General features: G+C 37.1%; 2 protein-coding genes across 3 annotated transcripts; both read right to left on the reverse strand.

Moving 5' to 3' along the window:
- Positions 1-5,589: 5,589 nt before the first annotated feature.
- On the reverse strand, positions 5,590-11,529 carry arpc3 (actin related protein 2/3 complex, subunit 3). The gene is made up of 7 exons (XM_047372556.1): positions 11,393-11,529; positions 10,982-11,081; positions 10,572-10,648; positions 7,581-7,649; positions 7,227-7,353; positions 6,902-6,996; positions 5,590-5,809 (listed from the first exon to the last, which is right to left on the reverse strand). Exons 1-7 carry the CDS (start codon positions 11,396-11,398, stop codon positions 5,747-5,749), a joined length of 537 nt encoding a protein of 178 aa, XP_047228512.1. The 5' UTR covers positions 11,399-11,529; the 3' UTR covers positions 5,590-5,746.
- A 58-nt stretch (positions 11,530-11,587) lies between these two features.
- On the reverse strand, positions 11,588-18,256 carry gpn3 (GPN-loop GTPase 3). Of its 2 annotated transcripts, XM_047372551.1 has the most exons (9): positions 17,452-17,803; positions 15,778-15,897; positions 15,526-15,634; positions 14,663-14,830; positions 13,783-13,907; positions 13,473-13,588; positions 13,139-13,235; positions 12,927-13,055; positions 11,588-11,930 (listed from the first exon to the last, which is right to left on the reverse strand). In XM_047372551.1, exons 2-9 carry the CDS (start codon positions 15,823-15,825, stop codon positions 11,865-11,867), a joined length of 858 nt encoding a protein of 285 aa, XP_047228507.1. In that variant the 5' UTR covers positions 15,826-15,897; positions 17,452-17,803; the 3' UTR covers positions 11,588-11,864. The 2 variants fall into 2 exon arrangements, with proteins under 2 accessions (XP_047228507.1, XP_047228508.1); XM_047372552.1 differs by lacking the exons at positions 15,778-15,897; positions 17,452-17,803 and adding an exon at positions 18,191-18,256.
- Positions 18,257-20,084: the final 1,828 nt, after the last annotated feature.

Consider the following 20,084-nt stretch of genomic DNA (forward strand, 5'->3'; position numbering starts at 1 on the left):
ATGCATTGTGTGAAAATGTTTGCTTTGTTCTTAATTCAGTGACAGAAAGTATTCTATATTAGTCAAAAAGAGCAGTGTTGTAAAAAAATACAAGCCTGTTTTTATCATGCTTAAATGTTTCAGATCAATGAACAAATTTTAATATCAAAGATAAACTTAATAAATAAAAATGCTGTTTTTAATTTATTTAACTTACTGATGAAACAGCTATACAAACTATCCTGGCCATCTGTGAAAAAGCAATTGCCCCATTAGGTTATTAACTGTTTTTTCCATCCTTGGTTCCAAGAACCACCTGTTTAAGGTCCTGCCACAGTTTCTCATTTGGATTTAAGTCAGGATTTGACTAGGCCATTTCAAATGTGAATTTTTTTGAGCCATTCAAAGGATGACTTGCTTGTGTGCTTCAGATCTTTGTCCTGCTGCATTACTAAACTGTCCTTGAGCCTGAAGTCACAAACCCAGACATTGTTCTTCAGGATATTCTGGTAAAAGCAGAATTCATGGCTCCATCAATAACAAGTAATTAAGGTTTAGATGATGCAAAACATCACACTACCAACATCATGTTCGATGGCAGACAGGTTCTAATAAGGTGATTTTATGATTCTATAGGTCTGACAGTAATTTGTCCTAGGTGTGACTAGTGACTTTCAACTCAAAGTCACAGTCACCTTAATGTTAAGGTCATCTTTATTTGCTTTTACAACTTGCCATATGTACAGAGCTGAAGCTTAAAGTCAAATTCAGGCTTCATTTGTACTTCATTCTAGAGTTTGCTTTTTGGAACACTGAATTTGCAAATAAATAAAATGATGAAAGGTGCCAAGTCCAGTCCTAGAGAGCGATAATCCTGCAATTTAGATGCATCTCCTCTACATCACAGCTAAATCAAATTAATGGCTCTCATTAGGCCTCTCCAGAGCTGAATGACATCCTGATGAGGGAATTCAGCCATTTTATTCAGGTGTGTTGGAGAAGTGAAGCATCCAGAAGTTGCAGGACAATAGCTCTTGAAGACTGGACTTGGGCATCCATGGTTGAGATCAATGGGGCATTATGACTAGGTGGTCTTTTCAAGTATTTTTAGTAAATAAAAGCTTAAATATTACTAAGATGCTGATATCACCTATTATAATTTAGACACTTTTCTGAGAAGTTAAAGCAGCTCTGGACCTGGTAAGGGTCCTCAGGTGAGTGCCAACTGACTTGTCTTTGCTCTCTTTCATAGGTACTGTTGCCTGTTGCTTTGCAGATTATTGGGATTATATGTACATTACAACACCTTCACATCAGTGAGGTGCAATGGGGTTCATGGCTGGTGAGGCACAGACTCCGCTGGAGTCGGAAGTACAATGAACCCAAAATATATTTGAATTTTGACATTAATTGAAACAATTAATTATTTTAAAAGCTTTTTTTTTTTATGTTGTTTAATCAATTACATACAATTCAACAATACAATAGCAAGAAAAATATAAACTGCTGGACATAGGCACCGGCTTCCCCATGACCCACTATGGAAGAAGCGGTAGAAAATGACTGACTGACTGACAAAAGAATGCTTGATATAAGGTCAAATTTTATTATTTAAAAGATTTTTTTTTTCATTTTGGCTAATCTCGCTTTTTAATTAAAACTGGAAGATCTAGTGTAGAAAAATTATTTTCCAATGTTGAGAAGTAACCATCCATTTTGTCGGGCCACGTTTAAATAAATGTAAGGTTACAGGACTTGTCGGTGAAAACACCTCTGCCCTCCGTGTAGCTGAAGAGTACGTAGCGACGTGCTGATATCTGTCTGAGCCAATGGGGCTCAGCACTCAGTACTTTTTGCCTCACCCTGTCCATTTGTAAACCAGCATGTACAGGTCCTTCTCAAAATATTAGCATATTTCATCCGACCAATAAAAGAAAAGTGTTTTTAATACAAAAAACGTCAACCTTCAAATAATCATGTACAGTTATGCACTCAATACTTGGTCGGGAATCCTTTTGCAGAAATGACTGCTTCAATGCGGCGTGGCATGGAGGCAATCAGCCTGTGGCACTGCTGAGGTCTTATGGAGGCCCAGGATGCTTCGATAGCGGCCTTTAGCTCATCCAGAGGGTTGGGTCTTGAGTCTCTCAACGTTCTCTTCACAATATCCCACAGATTCTCTATGGGGTTCAGGTCAGGAGAGCTGGCAGGCCAATTGAGCACAGTGATACCATGGTCAGTAAACCATTTACCAGTGGTTTTGGCACTGTGAGCAGGTGCCAGGTCGTGCTGAAAAATTAAATCTTCATCTCCATAAAGCTTTTCAGCAGATGGAAGCATGAAGTGCTCCAAAATCTCCTGATAGCTAGCTGCATTGACCCTGCCCTTGATAAAACACAGTGGACCAACACCAGCAGCTGACACGGCACCCCAGACCATCACTGACTGTGGGTACTTGACACTGGACTTCTGGCATTTTGGCATTTCCTTCTCCCCAGTCTTCCTCCAGACTCTGGCACCTTGATTTCTGAATGACATGCAGAATTTGCTTTCATCCAAAAAAAGTACTTTGGACCACTGAGCAAGAGTCCAGTGCTGCTTCTCTGTAGCCCAGGTCAGGCGCTTCTACCGCTGTTTCTGGTTCAAAAGTGGCTTGACCTGGGGAATGCGGCACCTGTAGCCCATTTCCTGCACACGCCTGTGCACGGTGGCTCTGGATGTTTCTACTCCAGACTCAGTCCACTGCTTCCGCAGGTCCCCCAAGGTCTGGAATCGACCCTTCTCCACAAACTTCCTCAGGGTCCGGTCACCTCTTCTCATTGTGCAGCGTTTTCTGCCACACTTTTTCCTTCCCACAGACTTCCCACTGAGGTGCCTTGATACAGCACTCTGGGAACAGCCTATTAGTTCAGAAATGTCTTTCTGTGTCTTACCCTCTTGCTTGAGGGTGTCAATAGTGGCCTTCTGGACAGCAGTCAGGTCGGCAGTCTTACCCATGATTGGGGTTTTGAGTGATGAACCAGGCTGGGAGTTTTAAAGGCCTCAGGAATCTTTTGCAGGTGTTTAGAGTTAACTCGTTGATTCAGATGATTAGGTTCATAGCTCGTTTAGAGACCCTTTTAATGATATGCTAATTTTGTGAGATAGGAATTTTGGGTTTTCATGAGCTGTATGCCAAAATCATCCGTATTAAGGCAATAAAAGACCTGAAATATTTCAGTTAGTGTGCAATGAATCTAAAATATATGAATGTTAAATTTTCATCATGACATTATGGAAAATAATGAACTTTATCACAATATGCTAATATTTTGAGAAGGACCTGTATATTGTCGACATGAGAGACAGCAGTGGGCATGCGCCAACTGCCTGCATCAATCAGTGATTGTGACAGTGCCATCGGTGGTGAGGCACAGCTATTCTCTGCCTCACCTTGACTTTCTCCCATGTATTTGAATTGGCAATGCGTAAATTCAGCTATTTAGACCATAAAATGCTGAAATCATAAAGGAAACAAGTTTATAGAACAGTCAAGTGGACAAATAAATGTTCTTATTGCTAGAATCTTCTCATGATGACAGGCCTACCCTGACTGCACGTCACTGCTTCACATCCGTCACTCATGCACGCCATGCACCACTTTCACTGACATTCCCAGTTAATTTTGAAGTTTGATTTAAACCTTAGTTTGTGTTGGATAAATTCATATTTCTAAACTCTTATACATGGTTCGTCTCCCCTTCTGTTGTGACCTTTGAGCCAGGTCATAACATGTGTATTCCCATCTTGAGTCAACCTGGTAAGGACAAGCGTGACTACGAGCAGTGCGAGAAGAGCCGACTGCCAGTGCATACACCATGCTGCATCACAATAATGCTGCTGGAAACCTTGGTAGCCCTGTCATTTTATTATTCATGTATTTATGCATGGATATACATGATGACTAGGTACACGCTTCTTCTAAACATGTTTATGTATTGGCTATTTATGAAGATACGAATTTGTGGGAATCGTGATCCCTCTGATGAGAGAAAATGTATAGGATGAAGGCGGCACCGGCAATTTTACCTGAAGATATTTTGCCCTTTATAATAAAAATAGTTGTAGTGCAAAAGCAGAGATACTTTGTTTCTCTGGATGCAAATGTATTTCTTTTGCATTATATCATCCAGAAACAATAACAAAATCCCATGTTAATTTAGGAAAAGGGTGGGATGTTATAACTGAAGGAGTCAGAAAATGCCTTTTGATAACCAGGATAAGTTCATCTAGGTCAGGGGTGTCCAAAGTGTGGCCCTCTGATTGATTTTCTTTTTCCTCTGACAATAGTTCAAGAATGGAGCAAGTCTGGCCTGCAAGCACAGGCTGTTAAAGCAGATGGACACTTTATTTTTTACAGTGATGTTTCGCAGACAAAATCCTAAAATTAAAAACAAGTTTGGTACAACACAAAGTCTTTTGTTGACCATATTTATGCTTTGTTTTTAACTTCTTAGTAATTAAACAATTACTAATAAAACAATTAACCAAAGAAATTATATACCCATCTTTTATTAAAGCAATCATGCAAGACCCTTTTTACGTTTTGGATCAACAATGATTTACAGATTCCTTTTTACAAAAATTAGGCTGCTTTGTTTGTTTCATTAAAAGCTTAGATGATTAGTATATTATTGGGTGGATAAAAACAAAAAACGTCTTGAGAAATTTATTCTTTAATTTTTATCTTTGAAAATTTGTCGCCCTTGAGGGCTCTCAACTTGGCGATTTTGGCCCATATGGCAAAAAGTTTGGACACCCCTGATCTTGGTGATGTGCAAACAAAAAAGTATTAGGAATATATTATATAATTTTAGTAATTTAACCAATTCCTCAGGTAAATTTTCTTAATGCCCGAAAGTACCACGTTCATTTGTACATTTCAGTTACATACACGTATAAACACCATGAGAATGTCCAGCCATCATACCAAACAGGAAGAAGATGAGTTCTGTGTCCCAGAGATGAATGGGTTTTGGTGCGACATGAGCATATTAACCACAAAAAAAAAACCAAAAGAACTTGTGAAAATGCTAACTGAAGCTGGTAAGAGTCATCCTTGGTGAAACATGTCCTGTGCCAAGATGGGCTGAAAGGTCAATCAGAAGAAAAACAAAAAAGAGACGAGTTTGCAAATGCACACAGGGACAAAGAACTTTATTTCTGTAGGCATACCCTGTGGTCTGAAGTAGTTGGTCAAAATGACATTTTGAACAAAGGTAAACCTTGCAAGCCTGAGAACACCATCTCAACTCAAGCACCCGTGTGGCATCGACACGCGTTACATACCATACTTAATGTTATTTAGTAATTACATTAACTTTGTTTTAGTCACAGTAACATTGACAATAGATGGGGCATCTTTGCAACAAGCAATCTACTGCATTTTTTTGTTCAGTGAAAACAAAAAACAGCTCAGTTTGGACAAGATGCTTTACTCTAGTAGTGCCGCATGTAATGGAGGTATGATTTTAAGATTTCCTTCCAGCTCATTTTTGTCATGACTCAATTTAAGAAAGTACACACGGTAGAATATGTAAAGGAATAATAAAAGCCAGCATTACACATCTCTCTGATCTCTTGAGATTTCTTTATTGAATTAAGCACCAGCCCAATATGATCAACATCCAGACAAGTGAACATATAGTTGTTTTTTTAAAGTCAAACAGTATAAAATTTTAACAGAAAATCAAACTCGCTTTTTTCCAGCTTCTGAGTCCCCTTAGATTCATTGTCCAGGAGCAGAGAGACTTTTGTTCATGAACTGCCTCTTCACAAAGCACAGCCACCACTGAAAAATAAACCAACATTGGTTAGGACAACCAGTTAAAGCACTGGTATTCTCAATAATAATATTTTACGGAGGGGCAACAAGTCTGGTCCGTCTTTCATTTAAAATTGAAAAACAAAGAGCTTCTTAAAATGATTCTGGATTACATAAAGGAATGAGAATGTATGGAGAAAGCAGGCTCAAAGCTTTTAATGTACCAACTTCAATTCCAATAGGTTTTTCAATTTTGATTTGAAAAACATTTTCAAAACAAAACCTTTCAATTCCCTTTTAAAGACTAAACAGTGTTGCTTTAACATAAAAATATGAATTTTTAGCCTGTATTGCAGTAATATAAATCTTTAAAGTTCAGCATTTGAGTTCTCCCAGGGCTATAAAGTTCTTTCCTTTCACAACGCAAAGGAAATAGCAGTAGATATTTAAACTCAAAGGGGTTAACATCTTGGTTTGTCAGCAGGAACTAACAGTACCATTACAAATATCTGCTTTAGTCACATTATCTTCTGACATCATAAATTTAGAGCCAGAATAACCAGCCTCTTCACCATGTCTGGTTTCAGTGACCACATTCCAGCCCATCTTGAAAGCTCTATCACCTGAGGAGCTGGGGTGCACCAATACACAGATAGAGGATGGCTAGCTCTGCCACTCATATTTGCTTAGCAGCACATTTCATATCCACAGAACAAAGTGTTACTCTTAAGCATTTCCAACTTGCTATTCCTATTGAGCTAATGAACAGAGTTTAAAAGCTCAATGCAAGCAGAAACAACAGGGACAGGACCAATTTGTTTTTGTCTTTCAGTTTATATTACATTTCTTTAACCAAAAGTAAAATTAAAATAAAAACATTTCTAATGGCAACACACTGGTCCATCTCATTTTGCATATTTTTTCCAACCTGGGCCCATCTCTGCAAACAATATTATGTAACATAGAGAACTAGCTTAATTTTTCTCAAAGTTCACAGAACTTAGGCTAGTCGTAGAACTTAACTATTTTCAAAGCCACAGCAGCAACAACACTGAGCCTTATGTTTAATTTTTTATATGAGAAAGAAAATTCAAATTAGCCCAAAAGTATAAGACTTACCTTGCTGGGTTTGTCTGTTTGAGGGTCAAACACACGATCACATAGCCTTAAACCAGTTTCCTGGCGAAGCTGCTGCAGGTATGCCCTCATAGCCTCTGAGACAGAAAAATAAATACATTTAATTTTTGGTGTTCACAACCATTTACATTTTTAATAGTTGTGTTTTTGTGTCATTGTTTAACCTGTGTTACACAGGAAAAATTAAATAAATCAAAATGCATGATGACTAGCTTTAATCAGCAGCAGGACTTGCACTGAACATTTTCTCTGCGGTCTTCCATTTTTTGGTTTCTAAAAAGCTCATCACAAGCAAGCTCCATCTCACCGTCTTCCTGCTTGTTTGCGGGCTTGACATACATCGCATTAAGAGGAAAGCCAGGTTCTCCAGGAATGGGAAAATTTGTGATTCCCAGAGTGTACATCTCCTTCTCCCCTTGGCTCCTGGAGCTGCACTGGAAAGATTTACACATAATCCCAAAACAGATCAGTTTTAAGGTCACCTTCTTAAAAAGGTCATTTCAGTCAGTTACTGCCTCATTAAAGTATGCAAAAAAATACAAAGACTTTATCAGCTTTAGATCGAGACAGTACAACTACTTTAACAGTAGCATTTTAACTGCTAATATATCTTTAAAAAGCATGTGCGATTAGCTGTTTATACTGTGCCGTACAAATGTACCTTCTGCAGCTTCTTTAGGCATTCAGAAATGTAGAGTGTAACATAGATCAGTGTCCTGTCAGCCTCATTCTGAAAAACACAGATTTAAATCATTGAATTGTTAATAAAAACTCACTATTATGTAGAGCTTCACAAAATATTGGATCACAATTGAGGTGCGTACAATACTGCAATTGCAAGGGAGTGCTTAGATGCAGGTAATAATATTTCAGGTGTCGTCCATTCAAACTCTGCTCGCCAGTGATGTATTTGGTCAGTTGAAAGGACTTTCATTGTCTTTTATACAAACACACAGCTTTCAGGAAAGGAACAAACAAAGCCAAAAAAAAAAAAAAAAAAAAAGGACACAACACTGTTTATCGAGGAGATGACGGATGCTCTAGTGGAGAACAGTCAGACCACTGAAGTGACCGGTAGAGTCTATGAGCATACGGCCTATAAAGGTAAGAAAATGTGTAATTTTACATTCTCTGTGTGCTTTCAGCACAAAACATTTGCTGACATCCACAGATTACATTAAATCAATAACTGCTCTCCCAAACTTTTTTCCATTGAAATTACTGAAGGACCCAACAAGTTTTGAGAAAACAAAATTCAGAGAGACGTACACACCGAGTTGCATGACAGACAATGACCTCTGAGTAGGGTTTTGATAGCTATGTTACTATAGTAGAGTTAAACCCTCACAAATAAAACACAGACTGATTACAGGTCCTTCTCAAAATATTAGCATATTGTGATGAAGTTCATTATTTTCCATAATGCCATGATGAAAATTTAACATTCATATATTTTAGATTCATTGCACACTAACTGAAATATTTCAGGTCTTTTATTGTCTTAATACGGATGATTGTGGCATACAGCTCATGAAAACCCAAAATTCCTATCTCACAAAATTAGCATATTTCATCCGACCAATAAAATAAAAGTGTTTTTAATACATAAAACGTGAACCTTCAAATAATCATGTACAGTTATGCACTCAATACTTGGTCGGGAATCCTTTTGCAGAAATGACTGCTTCAATGCGGCGTGACATGGAGGCAATCAGCCTGTGGCACTGCTGAGGTCTTATGGAGGCCCAGGATGCTTCGATAGCGGCCTTTAGCTCATCCAGATTGTTGGGTCTTGAGTCTCTCAACGTTCTCTTCACAATATCCCACAGATTCTCTATGGGGTTCAGGTCAGGAGAGTTGGCAGGCCAATTGAGCACAGTGATACCATGGTCAGTAAACCATTTACCAGTGGTTTTAGCACTGTGAGCAGGTGCCAGGTCGTGCTGAAAAATGAAATCTTCATCTCCATAAAGCTTTTCAGCAGATGGAAGCATGAAGTGCTCCAAAATCTCCTGATAGCTAGCTGCATTGACCCTGCCCTTGATAAAACACAGTGGACCAACACCAGCAGCTGACACGGCACCCCAGACCATCACTGACTGTGTGTACTTGACACTGGACTTCTGGCATTTTGGCATTTCCTTCTCCCCAGTCTTCCTCCAGACTCTGGCACCTTGATTTCCGAATGACATGCAGAATTTGCTTTCATCCGAAAAAAGTACTTTGGACCACTGAGCAACAGTCCAGTGCTGCTTCTCTGTAGCCCAGGTCAGGCGCTTCTGCCGCTGTTTCTGGTTCAAAAGTGGCTTGACCTGGGGAATGCAGCACCTGTAGCCCATTTCCTGCACACACCTGTGCACGGTGGCTCTGGATGTTTCTACTCCAGACTCAGTCCACTGCTTCCGCAGGTCCCCCAAGGTCAGGAATCGGCCCTTCTCCACAGTCTTCCTCAGGGTCCGGTCACCTCTTCTCGTTGTGCAGCGTTTTCTGCCACACTTTTTCCTTCCCACAGACTTCCCACTGAGGTGCCTTGATACAGCACTCTGGGAACAGCCTATTCGTTCAGAAATGTCTTTCTGTGTCTTACCCTCTTGCTTGAGGGTGTCAATAGTGGCCTTCTGGACAGCAGTCAGGTCGGCAGTCTTACCCATGATTGGGGTTTTGAGTGATGAACCAGGCTGGGAGTTTTAAAGGCCTCAGGAATCTTTTGCAGGTGTTTAGAGTTAACTAGTTGATTCAGATGATTAGGTTCATAGCTCGTTTAGAGACCCTTTTAATGATATGCTAATTTTGTGAGATAGGAATTTTGGGTTTTCATGAGCTGTATGCCAAAATCATCCGTATTAAGACAATAAAAGACCTGAAATATTTCAGTTAGTGTACAATGAATCTAAAATATATGAATGTTGAATTTTCATCATTACATTATGGAAAATAATTAACTTTATCACAATATGCTAATATTTTGAGAAGGATCTGTATGTGTAGAATAGTGAGAGGTGCAGAACCCCTGCATGAAGCGCTAATAAAAAAGTAAGCTGCTTCAGTGATAGCTGTTTGGAACCAACATGCTGAGGCATATTGCCATCACTGATTTCTTCCAGGGTGGTTATTCTGTTATGCACCGACAACCTAGGTCAGCATTCTGTATTTAACGTCGGTCTTTGAAATCTTTTTAGCTGCTTTCTTGGCTGTTTAATGTTCCCTTTTTTAGCTCTTGATTTTAGACATAGGAATGAATATAACTATTGTGGACTACAAGCACAAACAACTAAAAATTAAAGCTTGAAAAAACGTATCCCTGATATATGCCTTTAATACTTCAGGGCAAGTGTCAGAGAACTGTTGCTGAGAGGATGAAAGGTATGAGATGAAGCAAGCCAGGGCATGTGGAGAAATATGAAGCTGCTACAAGAAACAGATTACAGAGACATTGGCTTATTTACTTAAATGCGTCATTATTATATACTTTACTTGGTTACAATTTCACAAGTGCTATGTTTAAATCTTTTCATCTTGGCCTTTTTTAAGTACCTAAGCTGACTGTGTAGTTTTAGAAGAACAGAGTGTTAATGAAAATGACATTGAGAGTATAGAAAGATTAGGAAAAACACATTTTTAAATCCTTTGTAATAATTTATTGAGCTCTTACCTTGATTTCATAGTTCTTAAAGAAAACATTGGCCTTGAAGTAGTAGATTGCTTCATCTATGATGTCCAAATCTATGCCTGAAATAATAAAAACAAACGAGTTTTCAGTGGACCATTTTTCATCATAGACATCTCTATTGTTTGGGTACCGATCAGTATGGAGTTATTGAATGAGAGCCTTTGGAAAATGAGTGCATACTGCTTACAGCTGTAACTCTGAAATTATGAGATGTATAACTCAAAATCACAAAGCAGAAGTTGGAGGAAAGGTACCATCTAAGTTTGCAATCTTCGGACCATATAAGGAAGTGAAGCTCAGTAATGAATCAGGAACTCAATGCATCCAACAACGCACATATGTGCAGAAAGCTGAAACGTTTTAATAAAACATAAGGATGGAGGAACCCTTACCGTCTCCTCTTGCTGGTCCCTTAAACTGTGTTTTGACGGGGAGCAGGGCTATGTTCCCCACCATCCTGGTTTCAGGTACCATCAAGCTTGAGTGATAAGCCTGGAAAAAAAAAAAAAAAACGACAACTCCTGTCACTTTTTTTTTTAAAGAGTGCATTAAACATATTGTTTATACATATAAAATGCAAAACTGAGATTAAATACAGTACACCAAGAGCTGAATGTCACCTGCCGCAAGTCAAACACCAGCAAATAAGAACCGAATGCTATAGTAGCTAGCCTACTGTGCTAGACGTGTCTCCAGAGCTAACGTTAACCGGAAGGCAGTTTGATCTAGTCAGGTAATTCTAATGTTTAGCTCCTGTTAGATACGAGCTTAAACTTGTCTTTTATCGCACAGGGTGTACTCACCGGCATGTTGAATGAAACGTATAAATCCCAACTGCTCGGCAGAAAAATGTACAAGCACCCCCCAATCCTCTGCTTCTTCCGCTTGTCCCACCCTTCAGCTTTACAGGAAGTGGCCACGTGTTATGTGGCGTTGCAGCCACGTGGGGGCGCGCACAAGCTCATTTTCCCATTAAAAAATAAAACACAGGCAAGTTGTCCATTTTATGCAATGTTTTATTTTAAAAATATATTTCATTAATAAATCTATTAAATAGCAAAGTCTTGCACGTGTACACAGCTCTAAAATAACAGAACATAAATCAGTTTCTTTTTTAAATGGTATAAGTTATTTAAAAAAAGAAAAATAAGTTTATGCAAGTCCACAGTCTGCTTTTCTACAAATATTCATGCAATGATATCCATCATTCAAGTTGAACTTCATCCACTGTCTATGTGCACATAACAGCTTCCTACTCCATGGTCCTATTAATCCTCAGCTGATGACTTTGTCTTGAAATATGTCATCATAATTTAGGTTGGGCTGCTCTTCATCAAGCTCCTGTCAATGGGGAAAGCATACAAGTATTCATTTTATTATTATATATACACAGTACTGTGCAAAGGTTTTGGGCAGGTGTGAAAAAATCCTGTAAACAAAGAATGCTTTCAAAAATGGAAATGTTATTAATCTATTTTCAATCAATCAACAAAATGCAGTGAATGCAAGAGAAATCTAAATCAAATCAATATTTGGTGTGACAACCCTTTGCCTTAAAAACAGCATCAATTCTTCTAGGTACACAGTTTTTGAAGGAGCTCGGCTGGTAGGTTGTTCCAAACATCTTGAAGAACTAACCACAGACCTTCTGTGGATGTAGGCTTTCTCACATCCTTCTGTCTCGTCATGTAATCCCAGACACACTCCATGATGTTGAGATCAGGGCTCTCTGGGGGCCATACCATCACTTCCAGTAACTCTTGTTCTTCTTTACACTAAAGAGACTTTGACTGTATGTTTAGGTTTGCTCACTTAACATTTTGTAAATTGATAAAAATAAACAGTCATTTATATATCTGAAAGCATTCTGTGTTTACATCATTTTTTCACACCTGCCTAAAACTTTTGCACGGTAATTGTAATTATATTTGTTTTTGTTTATATATATATATATATATATATATATATATATATATATATAAATAAATAAATGTGCCTCACACAATTGTTCATACACCATTGACTTTTTACATTACATTTTATTGCATTACAACCAAAAACTTCAATGTATTTTATTAGATTTTTTTTTCTTTAGGTATGGCATAGCTGAAAACCTACTTATACATGGGTGTTCATGTAAACTGATAGTTGGCCAAGCACCACATTTTTCAGAGAAGCAGCTGAGAGACCTCTGGTCAAGTATCTGTCACTTCAAAATAATGCACTACTTTATGTTGATGTATTGCATTAGGTCACACGAATGTGGAAAAAATTGTACAGCAAGGAACTGTGTAATAATTTTTAGTTTCAGGAAGTTCCAAGGTTCTGTTATTTTACCTTAGGCTCCTTAACCTCCAGGTCCTCTCCATATTGTATGGAGAAGTCAATGTTCTGCAGAACTATATTAATGCCCTCCTCATCTGTGCGGTCAAAAGGCAGGAATCTTACCATGCTGTAGTCATCTATCTGGACACACACACACAAAGGTTTTTTTTTTCTGAATAGAAACTGCAAAAACCTTAAAACACCAAAACTAAGACTCAACTTACCAAACCACAAATTGCTTTATTAAGCTTCTTGAACTTTTTGCTTCTGAAAGACTCAGAGTTATCTTCCATCATGGAGTACATATCTGGGTCCAAGTACCTTGTAAATACATAAAGAAAAAGATTTTAACTCGCAAAGAAGAGAACAATTGCCGAGGTCCATAACTGGATCTAGAAACAGAACAGGCAATGTACAGTTAAAATCTGACAGATAAAAAGCATCCTCAATGAAGTTGACAAGTAGACAATCTTTTGTTTACAAGCATTTTGTTGCAAGTATTCAGTGGAAATGTAACAACCTAATATAAAAGTTTGTTTCCATTCATTTATAACTTACTTTTCAATTTCCTTCTTGGCTTTTGGACTAAGCAGGTCCATTTTTGTCATGATGTTTACTTGAGGAATTTCTAATATCACCATGGCACTCAAGGCAGCCATAACTCCAGAGATGAACTAAGTTCAAGAAAAGGGAAAACTCAATGTGCATCACAGGCAAAACAAGTTTATTTGAATAGCAACTTTAATCATTTAGTTCTTCACAGGAAAATAAAGGAACAGGGGTTAAAAAAAACTACATTAAAAGAACAATCAAAAAACTATGCTCCAGCACAAAAAAAAGAAAAAAAAATCAACTGAGAGAAAGTTACCTTAAAAGACTCGACCATAAACTGTGAGTCTACCAAAAAGACCCCGCAAACCCGAAACTCCCACTGCTGGAGCTGCTCCACCAGCTGCCTCATCACAGGGAGGTGTGTGTAAAGTTCAATCTGACCTGTTAAAGTGGGAGGACAGCTGTATCAGTCATGCATAACTGACACTTTTCCATCAGTAAACCATTCCAACATTAAAGTATCTAGTGGCCTTTATTCACAGCAGTTAGACAGGAAATGGGCAGAGAGACATGCAGTAAAGATCCTAAGGATGGGGATCGAACTCCGGAAGGCTGCGGTTAGGACCAATAGGTTCTGAATATGGGGTGCCCACTCAACAACTCCACTCTCAATTCTACAACTTTAATTTCCCTTTGGTGAAGCCAACTTTGTTGATTTGGATGTATGATTGGCCACATTATCTTCATCTTCAGCAACCCTACTTTTGACATATGGAGAATAGAGGAGACTGTTGTTACTCTTATAAAACAAAGAGTATAAGTAAGAAATTTCAGTAGCTCCTTCCTTGTTACTGTTGGTGTCTTGGAAAATTCCTTGACCAGTTTCTCATCTTTCCATTTACAACTATAATCAATGACAGGTGTGGACCCAAGAAAACTGAATGCTTAAACTGAATCAAAAGCAGCTGTTTTTTTTTACATTTTTCTTTTCAACAGGTTTGCTTTTCAGTTAAATTGTACAGGATATGCAACAACAACACAAAAAGATTTTAAAAATGCTTTTTCATATTTTACATGACAAAAACCTAGCATATTAAAACCACTTTGCCTCGAAAATAAATGCGTTACTTAAATAAACCCCGAATTTATAAAGCTTTAGCATTCATTAAAACTTGAATCCACAGCAGAACTTTTACCTGGGCAATCAAACAATATGTAGTCATCTTCTACATGACCCAGGCTTTCCTCCAGCCAGTCAAAGTTGTTGGCAAAGTACTCCATACAGAAGACCAGGCCTCCGTTTGGGCCGAATCTCAGAGTGTCATCCTCCATCACATCATCCACCTGGATGAGTTCACGGATGTCTGAGAAAAAAAACAGAATATGGCTTACAGATATCTGTTAATGGACTTAAAAGGCGTGTTAAATCCATTAACAGATAATTACAAGAATGCACATTTTGCATTTGGTAATACTTTGACAACCCTGCAGATGTATGCACTCAATGAATTGCTTAACTTTTCAAAGCACCATTGTGTATATAATAAACAGTTTTTGCTTTCAAAGTAATTATTTTAAAAGCCTATTTGAATCTTTGGACTTCTTATACATACTTCACATCAAAATTCTGTACTTTTATAGACTACATTGTTCTACATTTTCACTGAACACTCAGAATGGATGTTTCACACATACTTGCTATACAAAAATACGAAACCTTAAAATTTACATAAAATTATATATGATCCATCAGTGAAAGGAGTAGGAAGAAAAATTAAAAAACAACAAAAAACAATTGGCTTTCCCTTTGTTAATATTCACAAATAAAACGCAAATACAACATAATGTGAATAGCATCAACAATCTTGAGTAGAATTACTATATATGTTTATAGTTATTTTATTTTTTTATTTTTATAGAGAGCTAATTCATCATGACAGCTTTACTTCATATACTGAAATACACGTGCTTTAATGAAGCTTGTGTACATTTTTCTCCTGTAGCTCTCGCCGTTAAATCTCAATATAAAACAAAAAAAATAGGCTTAAGTGTAACTTACCTGCCATTACAGGGTAATTAAAATACTCAGCAGCCGGGTCCAGGTTGACCACCTGAACAGAGCGGTTTAAGGACTCTGCATGTTGAACCATAGTGGAGCAGTAGGTACTCTGGGGAGGAAAAAATATTGAAAAAACAGCAACAAGTTTTACTCTGTGTAGAAAACAGGACAGGACCGGACAGCCTCATGCCACAGCACAACACGTTAGCCAAACAACATAGCAAAGCCTCTCAGCACATACAGGTACGTTACCTTGCCGCTTCCAGCTGGGCCCATAACTAACTGCGCATAGCGAGGCATATTCTACCTCCTGTACAATATGTCCGTCTTAGTGAAGTCCACCTTTTCTATTTAGCCACGATAGCTTATTACTTCTTCTTCTTCTTCTGTGTTGTTTTTTGGCAGTTGGCAAATAACTTGAAGATGTGCATTACCGCCACCAACTGGTATGGAGTGTGGTTCTTCATGGTTTTAAATCTTATTTACTATTACAACAATCAAATTTTATTTATTAATTTAGTGCTTTTGAAAAATCTAATTATAATTTGAATATGTTTGCTACCTAAACTTCTTTGCAAAGTATCTCTCAATATAAAATTTTCTTTAATACCTACAAATTCTCTCCTTAAAATTGTTCTTTCTTGTTCATATTTCTGACACTTCAATATTACATGTTCTATTGTTTCCTCCTCTCCACAATAATCACATTTTCCTGTATTATGTTTCTTTATCTTGAACAATGTAGAATTAAGTCCTGTATGTCCTAGTCTTAATCTTGTAATTAATCTTTCCTCTTTTCTACTCCTTCTTCCAGTTCTTACTTCTCCTACTATCTTGTTGATTCTGTAAAACCATCTTCCTTTCTTTTCTTCATCCCACCTTTTTTGCCACTCTTTCCTGATTCTCTGTTTAATTATATTTCTTGCCTCTGACCTACTAATATTTATTATAAAGCTAATGTTGTTTTGTGTTGCCTTCTTTGCTATCCTGTCCGCCTTCTCATTCCCTCCAACTCCTACATGTGCTGGTACCCATAAAAACACTAATATTAATCCCATTCTTTGTATTCTAAATAAAGTAAGTTTTATTTCCAACAAAATGTCTGGTCTACCCTCTGAATGATTATGTTTTAAACTTAATAATGCTGAACTTGAGTCTGAACAAATGATTGTTTTTAATGGTTTTATATCCTCCACCCACTGCACTGCTAACAATATTGCTAATAATTCTCCTGAATATACTGATAATCCATCTGTAATTCTTTTTCCTACTTTTATTTTAAATTCTGGTATTACAAATGCTACTCCTATTTTTTCATCTGTTTTTGATGCGTCTGTGTAAATCTGGACATAATGATAGTAATTGTTTATATATTCCTGTATTATACTTGAATCTAATCTACATTTTGGATCCTTTTTCTTTTCCATCAACACCATATCCACCACTGCTTCTGGTAACAGCCACGGTGGCACTACTGGCAAAGGCAACATTAAACTTATTTCTTTTTCATATATTTGAAATTTTTCTGCTATATTATTGATAATCCAACCAAAACTCTTAACTTGTTTTTTTTCTTTTTCCCAGCATGGTTTTAAAATATCATGTGTGAGATGATCCGGATTATTGCTTTGTAAGTTTATCCAGTAATTTATTGCTAACTGTTTCCTTCTTAAATCTAATGGCATCTCTCCCATCTCTACCTGAAGTGCTGCTATTGGACTGGTTCTGATTGCTCCTGTACAAATTCTTAAAGCTTGATGTTGTATATTGTCTAATTTTATAAGATGAGTGTTTGCTGCTGATCCATAAATTATACTTCCATAATCAATATTTGATCTAATTAATCCTGTATAAATTCTTTTTAATGATGTTCGATCTGCTCCCCAATCAATACCAGCCATACATCTCATAACGATAGCTTATTACACTTAGGGTACCGCTGTTTAACTGCGTCTACCTCTTCGTACAAGAACACCACGCTGCAGGCACCGCGACTGCCATCTACTGATCAGAGTGTGAATTATCACTATCTCGCACGCTGTAGGCAAATCTTTCACAAACTGACTATATTTCCATCGGTCAGTTTTACTTTTATTAAGGACTTGAAACGTTTTTTATTATTATTTTGAAAATGGAAGAACAATTAAAATTTTAATTGAAAAAAAATACATATTTAGTTTCAGCTCTATATTAGGTGCCCTGAACTCTGTACATTTATTTATCAATTTATTTGTTTGTTTGTTTGTTTGTTTGTTTTCGGCACAGGACATTCTAGAATATGTGTAACCCTTCTTGTTCGTTCTGATCCAGCAGGCTGACTTCACGACAGACACATTCTGGTTCTCTGTATTTATTCTAACAAGAGACAAATAAACAAGTTGGTGGTTAGCAGCTCCAGCAGCTTCTGCCCCTATACATTAAATAAAATACAATAAATAACTCTAGACAAACTACTGAGTAATCAAATGAACAGTTGATAAAACAGTTAGCAGTTGTAACATTAAACACAGCTGAAATACACAACATGAATTACAATAACAGTTTAAAACATTTACAAAATATGGCAAAATCGAATATGAAAAAATGTATATAATTAAATTATTCTAAAATATATGTTAAAAAATCATATTTGTTAAGAAAACACAGAGCTGATCCTTATACATACCAGAGCAACAGACAGCAACAGAAAAAGGGGAAGAGCTGACTGTTACTGGTTGCTATGGTAACCACCAACTGACAAGAGTAACATAAAAAATGTATATAGCAATAAAAGTCAGGAAAAAAATAAATTTTTTATTAAATAAAATGAATTTTAAGAATAAATACACCAATTTTGACAAACTTCACATCAATAGTGATGTTAAAATAAAACCCCGTTACATATGTGATCTGACAAGAAGTGTTAGCTCAGTGGTCGCCCGTCGACAGTTATTGATGGCTCAGAAAGCAGCAGCAGGGGCTCTCTGTTTCATCTGCAGCGTAAACTCCTCGCTGAAAGACAGATCAACTAATCCCTGCCGAGACTGAATTTTGATAAAAGTATCGAGCAGATAGATACTAAGAGATTATTTACTTTTGGAAGTGGCGGTAAAAGGTATAAACTGGTATGTGAATGGTTCAGAATGGACACACAGGAGGACAATATGGACTTTGATGAATGGACACCAGAAAGTAGAGGGAGAGGATGGGGAAGAGGTAAAGCAGAAGAAGGAAAGATGTTAGACAGCCAAAGGAGTAAAAGAGAGCTGGAAGAAAAATGTTCTGAAGAAGAGAGAGTAGTTAGGAGGAAAATTGGAAGGGAAGAATGCAAAATAATATTAAAACTAAAAAATGAAGAAGAAAAAGAGAACCTGAGTCCTATTTCACAAGATAGATGTTGAAATGGTGAAGGTATTGAGAGATGGAAATATACTGAAGAACAAAGAAAAAAGGCTTTACAAGTTGAAAACATTTGCAAGAAAACAGTGACAGAGAGGAAGATTACAGGAGAAAATAAAATCATTAGGGGGGTAATTTATGGCATTCCTTTGGAGGAAGATATAGACAAGTTTAAAAAAAAGAATTGTTGGTGCAAAGGTAAAAAAAATTCAAGGGGTTGACAACAAATGTAAACGGAGAAAGAGTAGGAAGCCGGTCAATTTTAATAGACTTTGAAGAAACAGTGTTGCCACAAAATGTTAAAATAGGATATTTGAGTTTTTTTGTGAGGCCTTTCATTCCTCCACCACTAAGATGTTATAAATGTCAGAGATGAGGCCACATTGCAGCTGTCTGCAAAGGTAAACAAAGATGTCCAAAGTGTGGAGAAGACCATCGAATTGAAGATTGTAGGGAAAATGTCCAGGAAAAATGTTGCAATTGTGGAGGGCAACATAGAGTTACATTCGGGGGATGTGAGGTAAGGAAGAAAGCAAAAGAAATTCAACAAATTAAAATGACTAAAAACATAAGATATGCTGAAGCAGTCAAAAATGTCCAGAATGAAAGATCAAGGGATGCAGGTCAAATTAGGATTCCAGATTATCACCAAAGAAAAGTAGAATCCGAGGAAAATGTTACAATGAAAAATTGATATTATTTGTAGCTTATGCCATTAACTGCACTGAACAGGCTAAACACAAAACAGAAAAGATTAAAATAATAGTCAGAGGAGCAGAAAAGTTCTTAGGGTTTAAAGAAGGATCTAGGGAATACATTAATAGAAAGTTGGAAACAGATGGGAGGCAAGGAGGAACCCCAGCTGATAGAAACACATGATAATATTACAGTGGAATGCAAGAAGTTTAATCGCTAATGGACAGGAATTTAAATGAAAAACCAGAAATTATATGTATACAGGAGACGTGGTTAAAACCAAACCTAGATTTTGTGTTTAAATGGTATAATAGTATCAGAAGGGATAGACAAGAGGGAAGTGGAGGATGATGTGGAATATTTATAAAAGAAGGAATACAATATCAGATATTAGGAAAAGGTAAAAATTTAGAATACATAGTAGTTGAAATTTATGATAAAAAAGAAAAATGTAAGATAATAACTTTTTATAATCCATGTAAAAT

Source organism: Girardinichthys multiradiatus, chromosome 8 (genome assembly GCF_021462225.1).
Source record: "Girardinichthys multiradiatus isolate DD_20200921_A chromosome 8, DD_fGirMul_XY1, whole genome shotgun sequence".
NCBI lineage: Eukaryota > Metazoa > Chordata > Actinopteri > Cyprinodontiformes > Goodeidae > Girardinichthys > Girardinichthys multiradiatus.